Genomic DNA, 25,052 nt, shown 5'->3' on the forward strand with positions numbered 1-25,052 from the left:
TTTAAAAAGAACTTAGAAAATGGAGGCAATTTGTAAACAGTCTTTTATTATGTTTTTAATTCCAACCTGAAAGTTATCATTTTAATGGTTGTTCTCATTTAATTGTTATTGTAATTAAAGAAGTAGATAATACTATATAAAACCGATATGGCGGAGGATATAAAAGTGACTTTTATCATACCAAAAACTTGTCAAAGTGAAGATGATTGTACTGATTCCGAGTTAAAACTTGCTTACACCGTAAGTATATCTGATTAAATTGCAACTTGAAGCTAGGATACATTCTACGTTGTCATATTTGTTAATAAATCAGTTAATCCTTGTAACATTGCCCTATTGTTTATAATATTTGTCAAATCTGTGAACCTTAAAAAAGATTTTTGCTGTAAGTATGAAATTGGTATGATTACTATATGATTCTTTATATATTTGATAATTAATGAATAACTATAAAAACTATTGGTTATCTTACCTTAACCGGTTTCATTCTTTTATGATAAACATAATAAATTTATTTAGTTTTTATTATCCACACTTAAACAAAATTCTAAAATTGTTTACTTATGTGCATTTATAACATAAATTAAATTGAATTACAGGTTTGTCAGCATCACTGTGGGGGTGGGCTACAAGCACAATGGGTACATGAAACTAAGTGGAATAAATTTGATGGTTTAACAAAAAAGGATGTGTTTGTATTATCTGAATTTGATGGAGACTTGTATGAAAGGCTGAGGACAACAAAATGTTTGTAAGTATTGATTTATTTATGGTGTTTATGTTTCTTTATTTGAAAATGGTATGGCAAACAGGCTGATGGGACATTTGATGGTGTGAACTTCATACAAAAACATCATGTAATGAGGACAGTTCTTCTCATACATTGCCATTTTGGAGAACTATGGTGTCATGTCTCCATACACTGTGTATTTATTGGCATATATCATTCTTCACTTGAAATAGCTTAAAGATCATCATATCATCATATTTATTGTGCATTTAAAAACTTTACAGAGTAGAAACATTTGTAGAGCAACCAATTCTTTAATATATGTCAATTGTCCATGTGGAAGTTCCTGTATATCATTTGGTATTTTATTATTCAATTTTACAAACTAATTTCCTTGACTACGAATGTAGATAAGACAGAAGCACTTATGGACAGATAGATATATATTTCTACAAAGTTTACCTTGGTAAATGTAATCAGAATGATTGTAATAACATTTATTTATTTACTTAAAACATAGTTTCAGTGCAATATCCACATATGTTTTGTCAGTTTTATCTGGCATGCAACATTGGGAATAGCAATGTGTGGTAATATCTATCTGATGGTGGAATTAAGGTTATGTGTAATAATGGTGAAGAATTTTTTTTGCCTAGCTGAAGAGGAAACGCCGCTACACATCCTATCTGGTTGTAGCCAGCTTGTGCATAAACATAACATCTCCTTTGGAAAGTTTACCCTCTATCCTGAGGGGATAAAACCGATCGCCCCTAAGAATATCCTTCAATTCTTGTCCCCCACAGGTTTAGGTAGCGAACTTTGAAAAAAAGAGTTAGCACAATAGATCTATGCAGGTCGCTGTGTCATAGCACCTGACAATAGCCCAAAACCCCCAATAAAAAAAAAAGTAGCTAAAAATTTATGAATGCAGTCATGCAATGACTTGTGAAAGCCAATGAATCAAGATTTGTGTATATGTGATGTATGATGGATTTAATCAGATTTAATTTAATTGTTCATCTTCATCACTTTTCTCTGCTACTCCATAGTATAACCTACTATGGAGTAGCAGAGAAAAGTTTATTACATTTTTTTATGCTTTTGGCAGGCTAGTGGGTCCACGATGTTTGTCATGCTGCTTGACAGAAGGTGTGCCAATACCCTCAGGACCCGAGCCAGTGTTCACTGTTGCTATGAGAGGTTTGGTTGTAACAGCTAGTGGGCTGTCTAAAAAACAAAAGGTAACAGGAGCTGCCTCTCTGTATATATTAACAGTGTTAGCATTAGTAGTAGTAACAGCCCCAGAATGTCTTTTTAATGGATCCTTTTTCAATATTTCATTGATTTATTCATTATCTAACTATGACTGGTATATGTTTGTTAATATTAACATTTTTTTTAATTAAAGACAAAACTAGTCTGAGTCTCTTAAAATTGTCTCGTTATTTGTGAAAACAGTATATATTATATTTTAGGAAACTATAAAAAGGAAGGTTCACTGGATGGGAGGAATTTACAGTGCAGTACTAACTGATGACACAACGCATCTTGTTGCAGACACAGTATTGTCAGACAAATATATTGTAAGTACATTGAGTAATAATAATAGTCTTTACTGTTAACTATAATGTTTACAATTTTTTCTAATTATATACATATTTTGCAATAACTCTGTTCCTGTTAGTTTATATTTAATTCATTGTTTTTTTCCATGTGCATGTTAACAGTTTGTCAAGGAGTTTGTCAAAGACCAAAGGAGGCCTATGTCTTTAGGCCTCCTTTGGTCTTTGAGTCCAGCTTTTTCCTGCTGCCTTCCTAATATCATCTTCCCATCTTTTACTTTCACTGTCTCTGCTTCTTATGAATCCTCTCGGATACCACTCTGTAATGTGTTTAGTCAATTTAGATATTTTTTCCCTAAGTACATTGAATAATTAGTTATTAATTATTGCATAGAATTAATAAAACATAGTGTATCAAAGGTATAGTGCTGGCACTCAGTTTGGGAATAGTTTTTTTTATACTACTATAGTGGCGAACAAGCATATGGCCCATGTGACGGTAAATGATTACCATAGTTAGTTATTGTATAGCAATAATATTTCACAAAAAAAGGAAACTACATAGCAAAAATGTTAGGGGCAAACCAAAGTATGCAAATCCTTAATTACAATCCCTGGTCTCGGCTTCCTAGATTCAATTTACACAGGATTGACATCACATTTTTGTGTTTCAATTGTTTATGCTATTGATAATTATTTTAAATCAGCTTTTAGGGGTTGTTCCTACACTTGTTGATAATGATAATTGATAATCTATGGGGATGATACATAAAAGATAAGTCCCGTAGTGAGCGCTTCATGTTATACACTGATTTATTGTATATGTATAGTGAAATGATATATGCTACGTAAGTAACAATATAATTTATAAGTATATGATTATTATAGTACGGTGTTCCGTACACAGCTAAAGGGGAGAACAAACTGCCACTCTGTCCTAAATCTGCCTGAAGACAATGTCCTATAAAAAAATTTCCTTTGTAAAAAAGTTTATCATAAAATTCTAGAATTTGTAAATGATAATAATGTTTTTGTAGAAAAGACTTAAAAATCATAGTGCTGACAATATTATCTGATTGATCTGACAAAGAATAGTATAGCGGTTTCTATGGGTTTCTATGTTGATTATCGCATGTTCTCTATATGTTAATGTGTATTTATATGTACTTATAACAAGATTTATTCAAAAGAATAACCTGCAAGTTACTTACTCATTGTTCTTGTCAAGAGTCTGCGTTCCCAATGAGTGGTAGAATAAATGATGACTATTCAAAAATGCTTATATTAAGTTTATTTGAATAAAGGTTATTTCTATTTCTTATTTTTATAATTTATCACAGAAATCAGCGGAAAAAGGCATACCAATAATGGCAGAGAGTTGGGTACAAGGCGTCTGGGAAGCATCCCTCTCTGCCAATGTTACCGGTTCCTCGCCAGACTTTAACCACCATCGACTGCCACCATTCGCAAACCTCCAAGTCACTACGTCGGGCATCACTAAACGAGACAAACAGATGATCATGAAGCTGGTTAACGAGCATGGTGGAACATTCTCTGGTGCATTTCAAAGTGAAACAACGGATATAGTTGTATTGACAAAGTGAGTAATTAAAGAGTTATATTTAATAGAGTAATAGAAGTTTAGACAGTTTAAGGTTTTAAAGACGACGAAGATAAATTGTAAAAATTGCACGCAAATTAGTTTAGTCGTTTTTGAGATTAGCAAGCATCACGATTCTACATTTTCAGCACAGACTAATGTTAAGAAAATATCGGGATCTTACCACGTTTACTCACGAAGAGCAGGCTGGTAGACGGGAAATAAAATTATGGAGATATATTCGTCTCGACTTATACACGTCTTAATTTTTTGGTTTTATTGAAACTCACTCAATACTTATCTCGGCAAACTATACAGTATTTTCACGTACACTCAATATACTTTCTGATCTTTTTGTTTTTGTTCAATTAGCTACTATTGAAATTCGCTCGATACTCATCTCTGCAAATTATACTCACAGTATCTTCACATACGTACATACACTTTCCAGACGCGATTTCTGTAACACAATATAATAAATACAAAAAAAGTATATAACAGATTAGAGTTCTAACATTCCTTGGTTTGAATTCCATTATGTTGATAAAGTTTTTCTCATATATTTTTCTTATACAAACGGAGATATATACATATATTGTGTAAGAGAAATAGTAGTTTAAATTTAATTTCTACAGAGAAGGTGTAGGTAGCGAGAAGTATAAAGCGGCCCTGGAATACGGCAAGGCGTGTGTGGTGCCGTCGTGGGTGAAGGAATCCGCGGCCCGCGGCGTGGCGCAGCCCGTGTCCCGCTACAGCGCGGCCGGCGCCTCCACCTCGTCGCCGCTCGCGGAGCACCGGCTGCCCGACATGAGTCAGTACACACTTTTTTAATGTAGAATGTAATTTTAATTTCAGTTGCCAATAATAATCTGGACATAGTATATAACTGATTTAATTTCACAATAATTACATAAGAAATGCAAGAAATAATTTATACATTCAAAAACAGAGTCAATATGGACCACAAATCAGCATAATGCTGGAAACATAGTTTTCAGTGCTGATTTTCAGTTTGGCCGTACGATAATTATCATTAATAGTGCAAGTAAAATAACACACAAGCATACTGGCCAGCTGGTGGAAAGAGCACCTTCATGAATCTGTGATGTTGGGGGCGCGATGGTGAGAGTACTCACTACATTGCCAGATGGTGGTTGGTGTGGTAACCCTCCACCAATCCATGCCACGCGACCATATAGCTTGTCCAATCTACGTGGAATACGAGTTGAAAAGGCTTAACGACTTAGTCCTTCAGAATGACAATGCATGAGTAACATGATAATGTCGCATAATGTCTGTAGTGAAGGATATTCTTCAGGCTGTGATTACCACTTACAATATAGTAATAATAATAACAACCCAGGATAGTAATAATTAACACACCGCGACTTAGTCCCAAAGTACAACACATATATAGATCCAACATGCAACCAAGATGATCAAGTTTCTTGTTCATTCTTCTTCAGATGAGACAGTTTATCGAATGAGTGGTAGTTTAAAATATGACTATTCAAAAGTGTCTAGAATTAGCTAAAGTTTATTTAAATAAAGAATTTTCTATTCTATTCTAACTCTGTATATTTACATGTATGCGATGCATGTATCGCAGAAGAGGGAGCTACTTATTTAATTTTTGGTTTGATATCGATGTTTTCTTCTCCAGAAATATAAATGTACACACAAAGTGTAAATTACAGATTATAATTGATTGTTCATAGGTTTAAACTTCTCACGTATCACAAACTTGAGGCCGGCGAGCAACTTTGTCGATGAATCGAAAGCTATCGATATTACCAGTCTATCTGGAAAAATGAAGGTAAACTAAACATTAACTTTTTAACTATTTAGAAGAATAAATATTTTATGCCTGATTTATATGAAATTGTTTTTCAGATGTCCCAAGAATCAAAAAGGGCAAGTGATCAGTCAGATTTGGATAAAGAAATACAAACAGAATTTGAAAATTTTGATATGAGTATATTAAAGAAGGTTGGGCCAATTTTCGACGGATTTTGTGTAAGTGCTGTGTAAATTTATAGATGTTGTGAATAGTTGTTTATAACCCTATGATTATTTAAGCCTACTTTAGATAAAATGGACATAGAAATGGATCTAGGCAAACCATTGCAGGGATAGAATTGTTTCGGCTTATAGATATGTTTTTGGATACCATATAGTGGAACTTGTGAAAAATTTCCAGATATTTAGATTGGAAGTAGAGTGTAAAAAGTTGTATATAAAATGTTTCACCAGGATGGAGAACAACTTGCTTCGTAAGTTGTTTCAATTAAAGGATAAATGGCATGAGATATTAATCCTTTACGTGGCAACGCAAGAGTGGTATAATGTTTGTGACATGATAACATGACGTCCATAGAGTATGATTCAAAAGGGATAGACATGGGAAGGGAGGGAAATCAGGGACCTGGAGGTCCCCATTTGCTCCCTCGGAATGTGTAGATTATATCTAATATCCAAAATATGTCAGGAACCTGGAGGATCCTACTTGCATCCTCGGAATGTGTCGATAAAATTTATGATTTAATACATGGTAGGGATTTCGAGGTCCCTACTCACTCCCATGGACTGTGTAAATGAGATCTATCATTCAAAGCATGTCATGGATCTAGGGACCTCCCCTACTAGCTCCGTGGGTAACGTAGACGTGTCGTTTCCAGTTCTGGGTGACCGGTCTGGAGGGCGCGGCGGCGGAGCGCGCGGCGGCGTGCGTGTCGCGCGGCGGCGGCGTGCGGCTGGCGGCGGCGGGCGCGCGCGTCACGCACGTGCTGGCGCCGCCCGCCGCCGCGCGCGCCGCCGCCCGCGCGCTGCCCGCCGCGCCGCTGCTGTCGCCGCTGTGGCTGCTGCGCAGTCTGCGCGCGGGCCGCCCGCTCGACGAGACACCGGTCTGTACATACCTTTATGTGTGATACCACCTCGTCTCGTATCGTGTCACGTCACGCACGTGCTGGCGCCGCCCGCCGCCGCGCGCGCCGCCGCCCGCGCGCTGCCCGCCGCGCCGCTGCTGTCGCCGCTGTGGCTGCTGCGCAGTCTGCGCGCGGGCCGCCCGCTCGACGAGACACCGGTCTGTACATACCTTTATGTGTGATACCACCTCGTCTCGTATCGTGTCACGTCACGCACGTGCTGGCGCCGCCCGCCGCCGCGCGCGCCGCCGCCCGCGCGCTGCCCGCCGCGCCGCTGCTGTCGCCGCTGTGGCTGCTGCGCAGTCTGCGCGCGGGCCGCCCGCTCGACGAGACACCGGTCTGTACATACCTTTATGTGTGATACCACCTCGTCTCGTATCGTGTCACGTCACGCACGTGCTGGCGCCGCCCGCCGCCGCGCGCGCCGCCGCCCGCGCGCTGCCCGCCGCGCCGCTGCTGTCGCCGCTGTGGCTGCTGCGCAGTCTGCGCGCGGGCCGCCCGCTCGACGAGACACCGGTCTGTACATACCTTTATGTGTGATACCACCTCGTCTCGTATCGTGTCACGTCACGCACGTGCTGGCGCCGCCCGCCGCCGCGCGCGCCGCCGCCCGCGCGCTGCCCGCCGCGCCGCTGCTGTCGCCGCTGTGGCTGCTGCGCAGTCTGCGCGCGGGCCGCCCGCTCGACGAGACACCGGTCTGTACATACCTTTATGTGTGATACCACCTCGTCTCGTATCGTGTCACGTCACGCACGTGCTGGCGCCGCCCGCCGCCGCGCGCGCCGCCGCCCGCGCGCTGCCCGCCGCGCCGCTGCTGTCGCCGCTGTGGCTGCTGCGCAGTCTGCGCGCGGGCCGCCCGCTCGACGAGACACCGGTCTGTACATACCTTTATGTGTGATACCACCTCGTCTCGTATCGTGTCACGTCACGCACGTGCTGGCGCCGCCCGCCGCCGCGCGCGCCGCCGCCCGCGCGCTGCCCGCCGCGCCGCTGCTGTCGCCGCTGTGGCTGCTGCGCAGTCTGCGCGCGGGCCGCCCGCTCGACGAGACACCGGTCTGTACATACCTTTATGTGTGATACCACCTCGTCTCGTATCGTGTCACGTCACGCACGTGCTGGCGCCGCCCGCCGCCGCGCGCGCCGCCGCCCGCGCGCTGCCCGCCGCGCCGCTGCTGTCGCCGCTGTGGCTGCTGCGCAGTCTGCGCGCGGGCCGCCCGCTCGACGAGACACCGGTCTGTACATACCTTTATGTGTGATACCACCTCGTCTCGTATCGTGTCACGTCACGCACGTGCTGGCGCCGCCCGCCGCCGCGCGCGCCGCCGCCCGCGCGCTGCCCGCCGCGCCGCTGCTGTCGCCGCTGTGGCTGCTGCGCAGTCTGCGCGCGGGCCGCCCGCTCGACGAGACACCGGTCTGTACATACCTTTATGTGTGATACCACCTCGTCTCGTATCGTGTCACGTCACGCACGTGCTGGCGCCGCCCGCCGCCGCGCGCGCCGCCGCCCGCGCGCTGCCCGCCGCGCCGCTGCTGTCGCCGCTGTGGCTGCTGCGCAGTCTGCGCGCGGGCCGCCCGCTCGACGAGACACCGGTCTGTACATACCTTTATGTGTGATACCACCTCGTCTCGTATCGTGTCACGTCACGCACGTGCTGGCGCCGCCCGCCGCGTCGCTACTGTCGACTGACGGACGAGGCGCCGGTCTATATATACCTTTACTGGCTGTTCGTTTCGTCTGCGTGGAATTGTAGCCTTGGCCAAATAAAGCCTGCAACTTCGTCTGTGTGGAATACTGAAATAGTATTTAAAAATCTAACCCAAATATACCAAAGAAAAAAAGCTTCTTGAAAAATGACACTTCCGTACAAAACTTTCATCATCTTGTCTGTATGAAACAATGGCCGTGCCAAATAAAGAAAACATATTTAATAATCTAACCCAGTTCCAAAGAAAAAAGCATCTAGCTTGAAAAATAACGATACATGAACTTTCGTTTCCCTATGTATAAAAAAGGTTTTTAAACCTTTTTTCTTTATTTATATATAATAATTAAAAATAAGTTTCAAGCTTCTAGTTTTAAAAAGAAAGAAATATTTCCATAAGTTTTATCTCACTTTTCAACCCCTTTTTTGCATTTTTTGCATTAAAAAGTATTCCATGTAAAAACACTCAGGATCTAAACTATGTGTGTACCAAATTTCATTTAACAATTCTGAATATGCCAAAGGGGAAAGATAAGGTGAACATGAACGACATTTATTCTAATGGTGTTGGCAGCTGGCCTTTATAGCTTCACCAAACGATAGGGGGCGAGTGAAAATTATTAATATATAACTAGGTTTAAAATGCAATAGGTTAAAAGCAACTTAGTTAAAAGAAATTAGTTATGTAGCGTTTTCTTTTTTTTAGCATGATTTTTTTTGTTTTCTCTACAATTTAATCATATTTATCTCTATTAATGAACTAAGTCATCTTCACCCGAGCAGTGGTGTGTTGCGAGTATTCATTTTAAAATTCGCTCTAACACCATTCTATACCTATATGTTCGCATCTACTTATTAAACTTTTTAAAAAGAAGTCCAAAAAATGTTTTATTTAACAATAAATTTTACATAAAACCTCTTTCAGTTCTTAATAGATCTTAAAGCGACGACTCCAGTGAAGTCGAAGTGTAAGCCAGCAGCGGAGCCCGAGTCGCCGATGAGCCGCCGCAACCTGCAACTACTGCGGCGCCCCGGCCTGCTGCCCGGACCCGCACCCTGTACGCCGGAGCCCCTACCGGACATACCACCGGAGGATGAGCTTGTCAACCATTACTTGAGTCGTGAGTAATCGTGCTTATTATAAGCCGGCAATAGTACGTCCTACACTGTGATAAAAGAAATTTACCTTATGGCGCCAAATTGCCAAATCGTAATGTAATGACGACCTCGGTGGTCTAGCGGTCTAGCACACAGCTTTATGTCCGATGGTCGCGGGTTCGATTCCTCGCACGGCACAAACATTTGTAGTCATGAGTATGATTGTTTGTATCGGTCTGGGTATTTTCTATGTATAATATGTATGTATTTACGAAAAAAAAAAATATTTATGTATTTGTATCAGTTGTCTAGCACCCATAACACAAGCTTTAGCTAGCTTAACTTGGGTCTAGATGGCGCTGTGTGAATTGTCTTGAGATTATTATTATTATTATTATACTGTAAATTGGACTCTATATTCCGCAATCAGCCTCTCGTCTGGGCCGTTGATTGGGCCAAATCGTTCGAAATGGTTTCAATACATCGCCCTACAATGGTATTTCCGAACCGATACGATATTGAAACTTTCAAGAAAAGAAGTCATTAGTTCTTAAAAGGCTGGCAACGCACTTGCAATTCCTCATTAGGCGGCGGTAAGCACTAAACTCGTATCACGTATACTCCTAGGCCATTAAAAGATTACTAGTTATTATGTTTAAATTACTTAATGACTATATGTATTCTAAAACTTTTAATTCAATTTGATAGTTAATAATGGGATCTAGAATATATAATAATCTTCCAAGGGCATTAAAATCTATTGGTAGTATCCATCAATTTAAAACTGCTCTTAGAAATATACTGATTGGTAAAACTTACTACACGGTTGGTGATTTCCTGACTGATACATTGACGTAAAGATAATTGATTAATGACTATCGGTATGATGACGGTACAGTAATTTTATTTCATTAAACATTAATTGTACCTATGAGGTTAATGTACGGATCTCAACAACATATTTTTAACACCTTATTGTTTACCTACATTTGGCAAATAAAGTATTATTATTATTATAATATACCTTATGAATTAAAAGTTTGAATAATGTCAAAGTATATATATTTGAATTTATAGAAAATATAGAACCTGAACCGCCGCGATTGAAAACTCCAGAACCGGTGCCGGAAGTCACTACGCGGGTCGAACAACCTGACATCACAGAAGATGTGACAGAGGATCCCACTGAGGAAATAGAACAGATATTTGCTGGTAAGCATAAAAAAATGAGTCTATGGACTCTGCTTAGTTTGCTTTATTGATAAAAATCATATTAGTGTTATAATTACATGTTTTTTATGAATTTGTTGCTAACATGGACTCAGTAGCCTGTTTTTGAGTACCTTTTAATTGAAAGAGTATGCATATTTTACTTTATGTTATGCCTTCCACCAAGTTAAGCTGTGTATAAATAAATAAATAAGGAAATAAAATATTTATCTAAGGATATAATCGGAAAGTAATCCTGCCTGTACTACTACTTGGATTGTGGTGGATGATTAGGGTTAGAATGAAGTCAGGCTCATCTTGACCTAATCACCAAGAATCAACCACAATAGTTTCTATAGGGTACCGCGTAGAGGTTCATCCAACATGATAGCAACGGGGCTACTTGTCTCTGTTATTAGCAATCACCCAGGATCCAAGATTCAATCAAGACGAGGTAAAAATTATCGTTCTTAAGAATATAAACCCGGGGTAAAAAAAACAACTCCCAATATGGTGAATAGATTTCTGCAGGTCGAAGCTATAGCTTTTTTTCCGAGACTGTGTACATTCTGTAGTTACAGAACGTCCCGCAACTCAGTTGGCATATCTCTTCGATAGCTACATGTCTCATTAGCGCAGAGTAATAGTCCAAAGCCTTCACAAAAAAAGAAATAACAATCCCCTAATGGTGGCGACGTACAGGTATGACGATAGAGGTGCAGGCGCTGGACGAGGAGGCGGTGGTGGAGGTCAGCGCGGAGGTGGGCGCGGCCGGGGGGGTGCTGTGCGCGGCGGGGGCGGGGGCGGGCGCGGGGGCCACACACGTGCTCGTGCCGCTAGACTTCGACCCCAGCCACCTGCGCACGCCCACAGCGGAAGCCGTCACCGTCTTCTGGATTGTGAGTCCTATTCTAAATACTTTACGACGCATTATGAATTGTAGCTGAGTTATTTGTGTCTTTGTAGGAAATAAGAATATTGAATGATTTTGCCATCCTCGGTGGTATAGCGGTTTATAACACGACTCTGAATTATATATTTATTCACAATATAAACATACAGCTAATTGCCAAGACGTTTATATTTTAAAACTATTAAACTTAACTACACGCATTTGGATTGTGAATCCTACTCTAAATACTATACGATACATTATGAATTGTAGCCGAGTTATTTGGGTTTTTGTAGGAAACAAGAATATTGAATGGTCTAGTATATAATAACACGATTTTACTTCCAATGGGCACGGGTTCGATTCCTCGCATAATGCAAATATCTGTATTCATGATTATGATTGTTTGTATTGGTTTGGATGTTTTCTATGTATATTGTGTATGTGAAAGACAAAGAAATATAAGCATATCTATCAAAGTTGTCTAGTACCCATAACACAAGCTCTGTTTATCTTGGGAATAGATGGCGCTATGTGTATTATCCTGGGTTATTATTATTATAAGTAACGTAACGTACTAGACGTCGACGTCGATAATAGCTTTATCTAGTATATTTTCTGTAATAAAAAATATGATTTATTATTTTTGGTCCTTCGAGCCGGATATGAACTAAAGCCTGTAAATTATGATCTATAAACACACCACACATACAACACTCGTTGATAAATTTATTTACATGAGCACTCGCTTGAGGCTCTCGTGTTAATAATGTAATACAGTTCATAGTGATAATTCCAGTTCCAATTAACGGTACTTTTTTATATTCAAGAAAATAAAAGAGAAACCTTATCTACGCCTTATTATTTGAATATCGAATCGAATTTGATTGTATAATATTTGAATATTTTATTACATACAGAAAGACTGCCTCTCACAGCAAAAATTACTACCAATACAGTATTACCACCGACCGGTGAATTTACCGCAGTGGTCTGGTCCCCCACCTCTACAAGGTGTGGTGGCCAGCCTCAGTACCTACAGCGGGGTCGAAAGGGCATTTCTTGATGAACTGGCCAAACTACTTGGTGCTACGTAAGTTGCAATTTTTTTTATTAATCAAGTTCTTAATAACATTAAAAAACTGTATTCCGTAAAGCTGTTGCTATAACCTATTGCTCTAAATTTTTTTCTTTTTTATTTTCAATTTGAGGCTGTACTTATAATTTGGTTGTCAGATCATTAAGTATTTATTTATATAGTATATTTCCGTATATTTATATATATATCCGTATAAATATGTATATTTCTTTTATAGAAATGGTATATGTATTTTGCCTTATATATATTTTTTTACAGGTTTCATTTATATTAGTGCACAGCCAACAATCTTTCTCTGCACCACTCATGGTTGATAGATAACGCCGCAAGATGTTGAGTCAAATATTAATGTAATGAAAGGTGTATTGAAGTCAAATATTAATATTATATTATAAACGCGACAGTATGTGAATATGGATGTTTATTACCCTTTCACGCAAAAACTACTAAATGGATTTTGATGAAACTTTACATTAATATAGCTTATACATCAGAATAACATATAGGCTATATTTATTAAAGAAATTTATATACTGAAATTTAACGCGGGCGAAATCGCGGGCTAGTAAATAATAAATAGTAAAACGTTGGGTGGGGTGACACGGTTTGTGCAGTGCTTTGTAGACTGTTTAATTGGTCTTATTAACCTTAATTGTAAGTATTACGTAAGTATGTAGGTAATCGTGTCCCACAGCATGCAGCTGCGGTTCTGTCGTCGTAACACCGCTAACGCGCTGGCCTCCACGCACCTGATCTGTCCGACCCCCGCCGGGGACAAGTACGCGGGCGCCGTCAAGTGGGGGCTGCCGGCCGTGCGCGGCGCCTGGCTGCTGGCCGTCGCCCGCGCCGCGCGCAGGCTGCCCGAGCGGGGGCACCTCGTGGGGGACACCCGGCGTAAGTTGCCCACTTAAGGAGCTCACCTGTTGCCGACCGACCTCCCGCCCAATTTTAACGGGGATCGCTATTGCGACGCCTCAGCCGAGGGTCGAACTTCTAGCGATGCTCAGTCTGAAGTCGCATCCGTCAGGAATTGGCCCTCGGTCTCTCCATAAATCCTTCCGCAGGTATTGAGAGCCATTTGCGCTATCGTTCAGCGAACCTGTAAAGGTGAGGTGCGGCCAGGTTTCGACGACCGCGGACCGGAAGACGCCGCATGGGAAGGCCTTCGATAAGGTGGATCGACGATCGTGGAGATTTTTGCCGAGACCTCTGTTTACCAGTGGACGTCTTCCGGGCTGAAATGATGATGATGATGATAATACAAATTAGATTTCGTGATATGACCATAAATTTACTAACATTAATGAATGAATAATTGTTAACAGCACCATCATCACCAGAAAAAAATATGGAAGAGGCAGCAGTTGAGGTAACAGGAGAAGAGCTTGGCGTCTTAGACAAGGAGAACTTGATGCAGCCTCCGGCTGGAGTTCCATCGAGACGGGGCTCCCTGCCCGGGAGAGAGGACACTCCTAAGACGAAGGTCCCTGTAGGTTAGTATAGAACATTTAGCTTTGTTTTGAGGTAAAAGTAAATGTAATATTGACTGTATAGAACGTAAATTTCAGTTTATTTTATTGTATGTGTGTTATGTTATTGTATTCAAGAATTTTTATGTACCTAAACCTCTGTTTACAGAACGCCATCTAGCTTCAAGCTAAGCGGAGTTGTGTTATGAATATTAAACAACTGATAGAAATACTTAAATATATATTTCTTTTTGTAAATGTATACCAATACAAACAAACATATTCACAAATTTTTTTATTCATGAGTAAAATTCAATATTGGTCTTGGTCGTTTTTTTATATTATATGTATTGTGTGAGTAAACCAAACCGCGATCATCGGAAGTACAGCGTGCTAAATCTGTATACAACTTTACTACATTAATCCACCGGAATGGTAGCACGGTACCATATGATGTCCGTGGTGCTGTTAATGTATATAGGCGACAGTTGCCACTTACCAACAGACCGACACCTTGTTGACCATACCAGTTACACAAAAAATTACCACATGACATGAGTTTGGTGCCCAGCAAGTTTGAGTTTGATGGTGGTTTTGGACCCCAAGGAAGGTGCAGGTCAGGGCCTTGGGGCCCCTTTGCCCGGCTGGCGTCGGGGGCGATAACCCTCGACTTTAAGCTTAAATTAAGTTATCTTTGTTGGCAGATATACCACTAAAGTAAAATAGTATATAAAATGAATAACTATTTTGGTTTGTTAGATGAGATGTCGCCTGCATCGCGTTACATCGCAATGGCACGTCAGGGACTTCTCGGCGGAGACACACAGGATACCCCCAAGCAACTGCTCGAACACAACGGACACAACAACGGTCTGTATGTTTTATATAGTATTTTCAATATAATTGCTACATTATAAGTGCTACTGGTTGACAGGCTTAGTCGTAAAGAATATAGCAATATGAAAGTGAGTTATAGTTAATTCATGAAATTGTACAAATCATTGCAAAAAATATTATTGAAAATAGTGTCTAAAATGATAATAAAGTCTTTAAAACTCCATAGACATGTGATAAATTTAGTATGAAAATGTTATTTTTAGTTGTGTTGTTGTTTCTTTGTGGAATAGTTTTACGAGTGATTCTACTTGGATATGGTACACACTTTATGACTCTTTTGTCATATTATTATTGACGAATTGTGTTTTTAATATACAGAAGAGGAGTACGCGGTGCGTACGCCGCCCCTGGAGGAAGCCCTGTCGTCGCCCAACCTGGCCGCGCTCAGCCCCACCACGCGGCGCCGCCTGCGGGCGCTGCGCTGCGGGGACGCGCCCTCCGACCCCGTGCGCACGCCCCTCGACCCCTGTGAGTTTGCGCCCTTCTCCCGTCTCCCGCACCACACTCGGAACGGTATTCTGACCTCTTAGACCTCGCTATTAAGCGGCCGACAGTTTGCTTGTCATCTTATCAAATCAAAATAAAAAGTGTTGCTGTCTTCTTATAAAACTGGCCTTCTTCTTCTTATAGTATAATCTTATTGACCATTTGATTTATACAGTCGCACAGGAGCCGGACACGCCGGATAGCGCGTTTGGTGCAGCGTTGCAAGCGGGTACTGCGCTGTCTCCAGCTGCCCGCAAGCGGCTGTGGGCGCTCGTGCAGCGGCTGCCTGCAGCGCACCGCGCGCCGCCGGCCCGCGCGCACACCGTGAGATACTTGTCTAACTAAAGCGACGCCAGCGCTGCACCGCTCGTGCAGCGGCTGCCTGCAGCGCACCGCGCGCCGCCGGCCCGCGCGCACACCGTGAGATACTTGTCTAACTAAAGCGACGCCAGCGCTGCACCGCTCGTGCAGCGGCTGCCTGCAGCGCACCGTGGGCTCATGTTCTCGTCTTCGTTTGTCTATTTTTACGTGCACACTCTTATCCGCATAAACAAGCTCACATTTTGTACACACGTGATAAGGAGCGACCGTCATTTGGCTCGAGAAAGTCAGCGCGCGCAATCGTCATAAAATTAATTTTTTGTTCACTCTTTCGCGCGTGCTTGCGAGTACGATTTTCGTCAAAAAAGACGCTAAAGCACGCACAGTTTCAGAGTACAGTGAATGCGCTCCTTGGCGGCGCGCGCGGGTTTTCTCGTTGTCTTTGTCCACATTTACATGCAGATTCTTTCCTTCGTAGGCTTTCACGAAGGAAAGAATCTGCATTGGTAAGTGAAAGAGCGTACATGTAAACGCAATTATTGTGTATCGCAGCCGCTGTCGGAGGTCCGCAGTCGGTTCCTGGCGCAGTTCTCTGGCGCGGACACGCCCCCCGCGCCCGCGCCCGCCGCTCCCCCGCGCAAGCTGATGCTGCTCCCGCAGGTAACACACTCCTCACTTACAACGCAGCTGTACATTACTTGAAATATTAGAAGGTCAGAACCGTAGAGGTTTAACGGTTTAGTACTTAGAATAAGACTGAAGGTATCCCTTACACCGCATGCAATTGTAAACAAAATTAAATGATGAGTGTATATTATAATAGTGTTATTTTCTTTAAAGGAACAAGCAGAAACACCTCCAGCGAAAATGCCAAAACTATCTATCGATCAAGTAAGTTTTTTAATTTCGTACATTTAGTTGTATTCAGGTCAAGGTGTTACATTATGGGGGGGGGGGGGCTATTGTCAGATTCTAAGACCTGTAGCACTGCGAGCTGTATAGATCTATTGTGCTCGCCCTTGTTCAAAGTTAGCTACCTAGACCCGAGAGCGACAAGAACAGAAGTACATGATAGTATAAGAAGACCTAGAACAGCAACAAGCAAGCAAACAATCATACGGCCCATTTGATGTTAACGGTTACCGTCGTCTATGGGTGTCTGAACACCAGGAATGCAAATCTATTCAAACTTTAATTATGTGTACAATATTATTTATTTTATTAATTTAGAGCGCAGGCAGCGGTGTAAATATCAGTGATCCGGATACAACATCGAAGAGCGCTCAAAGTGTGAACGCTACGAGCAGTCCGAACGCGCTGCCTGCAGCGGTGGACGCACAATTGCAGCGGCTGAATGCAGCACTTACCAACCGCCTTAGTTCGCAGCGAGCGCGCCGTACTCGAGACTCAGCGTCACTAGCACCGGGTATTTTATAAGATTTTTCTCCATTATATTTATTTTAAAATATTGACGGACAGTAGGAACAAGTGAAGTTTGAAAATAAACACTACATGTTTTTGTAATTTTTATAATATTAGAGTAATATAGTTTCACTTTTTCTGCTTAAATAAACTTAGTTTTGATACAATTCAAGAGAAAACACAATCGTATTACTCCCTTCGCAACCACGTGCGTACTGAAGCTGCAATTTGTGTAACAGGTGCAAAACAAAATTCAACCTAACAATTTGTTTCCAAAACATGACACTAGGCTTCTACTTGTACGCCGGTAAATGCACATTTGTGCCACTATAGCCACAGTGTCCAAAAACGATCGTTTTGTTTTAGACGGCTATTGCCGGCATACCATATAGCGAACTTCGCTTTGACGGCTATAGACGCCGTCAACGTGTTAATAAATTTGTTACGATATTAATTTAAATTTATATTCAAATGCAAAAATCATTTATTCATGTAGGACATTTTAGTAGCTTCTGAACGTAAAGTTTTTTACATTATATTTTTTTTCCCTACCCTCCAGTTCGGTATATAGATCCAATCGAGAAGAACCGGCAAGAAACTCAATTGAATTACTTTTTTTTAAAAGCCAGTTTATTTACAATGTATATTTATATAGGTGTCTATGTCTAACATTAAATGAAAATCAAGTGCATGATCAACTATTGCCATGCACGATCGTCATTCAAGTAATCGTTTAGTGAGTAATAGGCTTTGCTCGGTAAATATGATTTAACAGATATTTTGAATTTATTTAAGGGTAATTCCATTAATGTTTTATTATATGTAAGTTACATATATCGTGATTCACTTTGTACAACGTCATGTGCGCCGCTATTGTATGTTCTGTCTCACATATTACAGCGGCCAAGCTTATTCCTTGGTAAACTATATTTTGATTGAATGGTAAAATATAGCAGAAAAATTACAGACTGCCTAAAGAGGCGTAGTCTGTTATTTCGCTGCTATCCTCCATCCATGCCTCCAAAATGGAAACGTATGAGGGATACGCAATTTTATTTGTTAATTAATTGTAATTAAATATTTACAGCACCAGAGCCAGAGGCGGGACCAGAGTCGCAGCCTAACACGGTGGGTTGGGATGATACTACTCCCACATCAGCGCCCGCTTCCGCTTCCGCGTCCGCTACCGCTGCCGCCACCGTTTCTGAGTCCGCTCCGCCACAACAAGAACCACCCGTCCCAAAAATCAAGAGATTCATGCTGTCTTCTAATGTAGATGTGAGTATTGTAGATTGTCGCTCTTTTACAGGCGAATAGGATTTCACGCAAGAAAGAATGTGCATTTTACATGCATATACATCTACTTACTTTAGACAAAGAGAGCGTAAAAGAGCGCGCGCGCCGCCATCGCGCATTCTTCAATTGTGTGTGGTTTAGCGTCTTGTAATAATTAATTATCATTGCAAAATACAAATACATCTGACTATGGAGCAATGACATAATTATACAGTTATTATTCTATAGAGATATTATATTTATTGATAAATAATAATAATAATCTCAGGACAATTCACACAGAGCCATCTAGACCCAAGTTAAGCTAGCTAGAGCTTGGGTTATGAAATAGAAATAGAAATAGAAATAATCTTTATTCAAATAAACTCATTACAAGCACTTTTGAATAGTCATATTTTGATTCTACCACTCATTCGGAATGCAGATTCATCACAAGAAGAATGAGCAAGAAACTTGTGTGTTGCTCTTTTTAATATATTTTTTTTTATATAAATAATTACAGTGTAACAAGTAAGAGGCATGCGACAATCAACATAGAAATCGCTACGCACTCTTATTAGTGTAGGTAATCAGATAATATTGTCAGTGCTATGTACTTAAAATTTTTCTACAAAAACATTATTATCGTTAACGAATTCTTCAATTTTATAGTAAGCTTTTTTGCAAAGGAAGTGTATTTTTTGACATTTAAATGTTTTTTCTGGCAGATTTATAACAGACTCTGGTATTTTATTGTATGGGTACTAGATAACTGATACATATACATAGATATTTCTTTTTGTAAATACATACATATTATACATAGAAAACATCCAGACCGATACAAACAATCATACTCATCAATACAAATGTTTGTGCCGTGCGAGGAATCGAACCCGCGACCATCGGTCGTAAAGCGGTGTGCTTGACCGCTAGACCACCGAGGTCGTCTAAATCTTAATCAATTAAAAATCTGTGGATTAAGAAATGAATTTTTAAAGGAAAGTGAAATGACATGATCATGCGTGTAAGAGTGAACACAAAAAATAGTAAAAGAGAGTCACTGAGGTTTGTGCGCACTGACTTTTTCGCGTGCGGTTCTGATGTTCGTGAAAGAGCGTGTCGTGGAAAAGCAGCTATTGGGATTCTTCTAACATTGCGCACGCTAGCTTTCTTGCACGCGCTCCTGATGCGTGTGAAAGAACGTGTCGTATAACGGCAGCCATTATGATCTTTGTAACAGAACCGCGAAGAGATAGTGGAGATGATCCAGTACCTGGGCGGGGAGGTGTCGGAGGGCTCGGAGCTGGACGAGGCGGCGACTCACCTGCTGTGCGCGGCGCCCGGCCGCAGCGAGAAGATGCTCGGGTCGGTGGCGGCCGGCCGCTGGGTGCTGCACCCCGCGTACGTGCCGCGCAGCCGCGCCCACGGGGGGTTCCTGCCGGTCGGTATCCGGGTTCATATCTAAATATGTAATGTTCATATCTCCATTGCTAAATAAGCTGACGGCCCTAAATCATCTTTATTTAACGTTTTTTTAATTTTATTTTTTTAAGGGGTTTTACCTATTGCCAGGTGCTTTAGCGCTGCGATCTACCAAGATCTATTGTGCTCACCTTTTTTCAAAGTTCGCTACATAGACCAATCAATAAAAAGACAAAAATTAAAGGATATTCTTACTAGCGATGGTTTTTCCTTCTCTTCTTATCTCTTCGGGATAGAATTTCAAAAGGAAATATTTCGTTTTTGCGGGCTATCAACTACATAGGACGTGGGCGTATATTTATGTTAGGCGCTGTACTTAGGTTTTGCTAGTTGGCAATTTTTTGTATTTTTTACAATGACGGCGTGGCGCTTAGTTCCAAGTTTGCGACCAATTTTTATTGATATTCGATTTTTTTTTATTTATGCTGTTTAATGTAATTTGATTGTTAAATTTATATACAATAAATATAATTTCCATATGGTGGTATATGATATGACGTTGTAATGTGCAGGAGGAGGAGTTCGAGTGGGGCAACCCGCGGGCCACGTGCTTACCGGGCGTGTGCGGCGCGGAGCGGGCGCTGGCGCAGGCCGCGCACCGGTGGCGAGCTGCACGCGCAGCCGGACACGCGGGGCCGCTGGGCGGCGTGCGCGCGCTGCTGCACGTGCCGGCCGCGCGCCGCCGCCTGCTGGCGCGCCTCGTGCTCGCCGGCGGCGGCCGCGCGCCCGCCCTCACGTGAGTACCGCCGCCAGCCTGCTGCCGCGCGCGCGCCCGCCTGCTGGCGCGCCTCGTGCTCGCCGGCGGCGGCCGCGCGCCCGCCCTCACGTGAGTACCGCCGCCAGCCTGCTGCACGTGCCGGCCGCGCGCCGCCGCCTGCTGGCGCGCCTCGTGCTCGCCGGCGGCGCTCGCCGCGCGCCGCCCGCCCTCACGTGAGTACCGCCGCCAGCCTGCTGCAGCTGCTGGCGCGCCTCGCTGCGCGCGCCCTGCGCCAGCCTGGCCGCGCGCCTGGCGCGCCGCCCTGCGGCCGCGCGCCGCGCCCGCCTGGCGCGCCTCGTGAGTACCGCCGCCAGCCTGCGCCGGCGGCGGCGCGCGCGCCGCGCGCCCGCCCTCACGTGAGTACCGCCGCCAGCCTGCTGCACGTGCCGGCCGCGCGCCGCCGCCTGCTGGCGCGCCTCGTGCTCGCCGGCGGCGGCCGCGCGCCCGCCCTCACGTGAGTACCGCCGCCAGCCTGCTGCACGTGCCGGCCGCGCGCCGCCGCCTGCTGGCGCGCCGCGTGCTCGCCGGCGGCGGCGGCCGCGCGCCCGCGCGCCCGCCCTCACGTGAGTACCGCCGCCAGCCTGCTGCACGTGCCGGCCGCGCGCGCCGCCGCCTGCTGGCGCGCCTCGTGCTCGCCGCGCGCGGCTGGCGCGCGCCCGCCCTCACGTGAGTACCGCCGCCAGCCTGCTGCACGTGCCGGCCGCGCGCCGCCGCCTGCTGGCGCGCCTCGTGCTCGCCGGCGGCGGCCGCGCGCCCGCCCTCACGTGAGTACCGCCGCCAGCCTGCTGCACGTGCCGGCCGCGCGCCGCCGCCTGCTGGCGCGCCTCGTGCTCGCCGGCGGCGGCCGCGCGCCCGCCCTCACGTGAGTACCGCCGCCAGCCTGCTGCACGTGCCGGCCGCGCGCCGCCGCCTGCTGGCGCGCCTCGTGCGCGCCGGCGGCGGCCGCGCGCCCGCCCTCACGTGAGTACCGCCGCCCGCCTGCTGCACGTGCCGGCCGCGCGCCGCCGCCTGCTGGCGCGCCTCGTGCTCGCCGGCGGCGGCCGCGCGCCCGCCCTCACGTGAGTACCGCCGCCAGCCTGCTGCACGTGCCGGCCGCGCGCCGCCGCCTGCTGGCGCGCCTCGTGCTCGCCGGCGGCGGCCGCGCGCCCGCCCTCACGTGAGTACCGCCGCCAGCCTGCTGCACGTGCCGGCCCTCACGTGAGGATCTTCCAACCAACTCATATGTTCATGGGTTGGTTGAACCAACCACCAACTACCAACCTCCCGGTTAAGGGGAACAGGGACTGTTACTAATGTGAACCGATAATCTTATTGCTAGCAATGTACCATGTCAGGTTTCTTCCACACAGTTCCCCCTGGTACTCATCATGATAAATTCTTAGCGAATTTGTCACGATGGGCTAACTGACTTGACCTCATGCTCAATTTCCACAACTGACCTGACTCATGGTCCTCTTATCATCCGCCACTGGAGACCCGACAGCGTAAACCGTTACCGCAGGCAGGCCCACCATTCCATTAAAAAAAAAACCCTCACTGTTATATTGGCCGAAATACGGGAGATGCACGCAAACGCGCACCTCTCTCGACTCCCTACAAAACATTTAATCTTTGTTCCTTGTTCTTTGATTACTTTTTTCCCTTTCTGGACATTGGAGCAGGATATTGTGGCAGCACTCCATCTTCTTCCAAATACTTTCAAATGTCTTCAATACCTCCTAGTACCGCTCAAGGTGATCTGCTTCGCCTCCTATGATACTGATACGCATATTTACGGAGCCTTCTAAATTCTCCACCATAGACACGAAATCCTGGTAGTAGACTGGCCCCGACATATACCGTCCAGCATCACTAATCACTATCCTCGCGTCGCCGTGTTATGGTCACCTCGTCGTCAGCCCCGCAGTCGCAACACCTAGTAATTAAATATAAATATTTCCCCAGGCCCCCGTACAACGATATCACAGAAGAAATCACAGTCTGCTTCGCGGATCTGAAGCGGTACCCGCTGTCTGCCCGCGACGCTGAGTGGCTGGTGTCTCACAACATTCCCGTCTGTGCTCCAGTACTCCTCAGCGCGTACCTCACAGACGATCCGCCTCCAAACCCTCGGGAACACTGCCTTCCAGAATTTAGACCTAAATAGTTAAGTATTACGTGCCAATTTCTATTGCACATGATTAGTTCGAATTTACCATATCACAATCAAAGGTTTTGTTAATGATTCTTATATATAATATATGCATATGTTAGTATATATATTGTTTGTTTTATATAACTGAAATTGAAAACAATTTGACGCCTCACCTAATGATAGTGTGATCGTCGCCTATATAGTCAAATATATAGATTTATTGAGCCAAAAGCAAGGTAGATTTCTCATATAACTGATCCATTAAACCAAGAAACAAAATGTCCGAATATAAATCTAAACTTTATATACTAAACTGATAGCATTACCCAACAATTTGTATTGCAATTTAGAAACTGTTCGAGATTGTTCAGTTTCAAAATTACTATAACTGGATTTTGCCCTGGTATGTATATACTTTTAGACCCTGGACAATCCCCACAGCGTTATCTAGTCCTAAGCTAAGCACAGCTTGTGTTATTACGGTGCCCCATTCAATGCCTGATGATGCCTCGTTCAGAGGCGAAACACGTTTCGCAATATGGGTGTAGACTCAATAACGGACGAAATTTGCTCACCAATAGAATAATTGTGATCTCACACATGCTAATTGTAGCGTAATTTAACAATAATAGAAATCCATTAGGTAGTAATTTTTATATAACACAAAAAATATATATATATTTATATATAAAAATTACGTGTCACGTAGTTTGTCCGCGATGGTCTCTTAAACTACTAAACTGATTGAAAATTTGATTTGCACATTGTGTGCAATTTGATTCAACTTCAAAGATTACTTTTTATTTTAGCTTACATCTCAATTTATAGGCGCAATATTATTTTAATCAAGACCCTGAGCCACAGCTATGTATGTCCGTGTCTGCTAGTATGTATATATAAAGTAGTAGTGTTTTTCATTGTATATAGGCGACAGTTACCACTATTCTTTTAACATCAGGTGGACCGTCAGCTTGTTTACAATAACATAAATAAATGTATTTATAAATATATTTTTTATATGCAGTATATATATGTATATATTACACCCGTTCAAATAGAATGATAATATATTTATGCCCGTTATTGAGGTGATGTTTATACTACGGTTTACTATGATAGTCTGTATTACTATGTTCAATTAATAATCACATTGTCTTTTATTGCGCACAGATCATCATTACATAGTATAAAACAAAGTCGCTGTCTGTCCGTCCCTATGTATGCCTAATTTTTTACAAATACGCAACGGATTTTGAAGCGGTTTTTTTTAATAGATTGAGTGATTCAAGAGGTAGGTTTATATGTATAATGCACCCGGGCGAAGACGGGCCGAGTAGCTAGTAACAAAGAGCAAAAACAGCATGTTAACGAAGAACATACAAGGCTGTCTTAACACTACAAGCATTTTTTTACAGAATTAATGCGAGAGACAGCGGTAGGTTCTTTAAATGTACACAGAAAAAACAGAAACAAAATAAACGTGTTTGATTTTCTACCTCGTTGTATACAAATATATATAAACTGGCTGTCCAGGCAAACGTTGTTTTGCCTTAAAATAAAATAAAAAATTAGGGGTGGACTACCCCTAACATTTAGGGGGATGAAAAATAGATGTTGCCCGATTCTCAGACCTAATCAATACGCTCACAAAATTTCATGAGAATCGGTCAAGCCGTTTCGGAGGAGTATGGGAACGAAAACTGTGACACGAGAATTTTATATACAAGATGTGAACATAACAAGTGTTACGTTTATAAATTCGTGATTCTACAATTGAGATTGTTCTTAGTACGGCATCTGGTATAGTGTAGTGACCTTATATATTATATATTTATTTTAATTAATAAACATTTTCATATTAATAACGAACGCAGTTTGTTCGTTTCCTGTTTATTCTTATAGTATTTATATTTGGAGAAAAACTATGATAAATTAACTTCCTTAAAATGCAAAAGGTATTGCACCGATCGATCCCCCATCCAATTCAAA

The 25,052-nt window shown here is 43.3% G+C and overlaps 1 protein-coding gene across 1 annotated transcript; it reads left to right on the forward strand.

Moving 5' to 3' along the window:
• Positions 1-24,262, forward strand: LOC131844574 (DNA topoisomerase 2-binding protein 1-A). The gene is made up of 25 exons (XM_059193489.1): positions 1-240; positions 600-751; positions 1,839-1,971; positions 2,206-2,313; positions 3,633-3,892; positions 4,528-4,703; positions 5,611-5,708; positions 5,786-5,908; positions 6,571-6,795; positions 9,445-9,640; positions 10,695-10,829; positions 11,529-11,725; positions 12,639-12,811; positions 13,512-13,711; positions 14,143-14,310; positions 15,046-15,156; positions 15,502-15,651; positions 15,845-15,993; positions 16,543-16,650; positions 16,831-16,881; positions 17,221-17,416; positions 18,500-18,690; positions 19,931-20,131; positions 20,685-20,908; positions 22,874-24,262. The coding sequence occupies exons 1-25, from the start codon at positions 148-150 to the stop codon at positions 23,073-23,075; spliced, it is 4,020 nt and encodes a 1,339-aa protein (XP_059049472.1). The 5' UTR covers positions 1-147; the 3' UTR covers positions 23,076-24,262.
• Positions 24,263-25,052: the final 790 nt, after the last annotated feature.

The sequence above is a fragment of the Achroia grisella genome, unplaced genomic scaffold, assembly GCF_030625045.1.
Source record: "Achroia grisella isolate CSIRO2021 unplaced genomic scaffold, CSIRO_AGI_Agris_v1 utg402, whole genome shotgun sequence".
Taxonomy (NCBI): Eukaryota; Metazoa; Arthropoda; class Insecta; order Lepidoptera; family Pyralidae; genus Achroia; species Achroia grisella.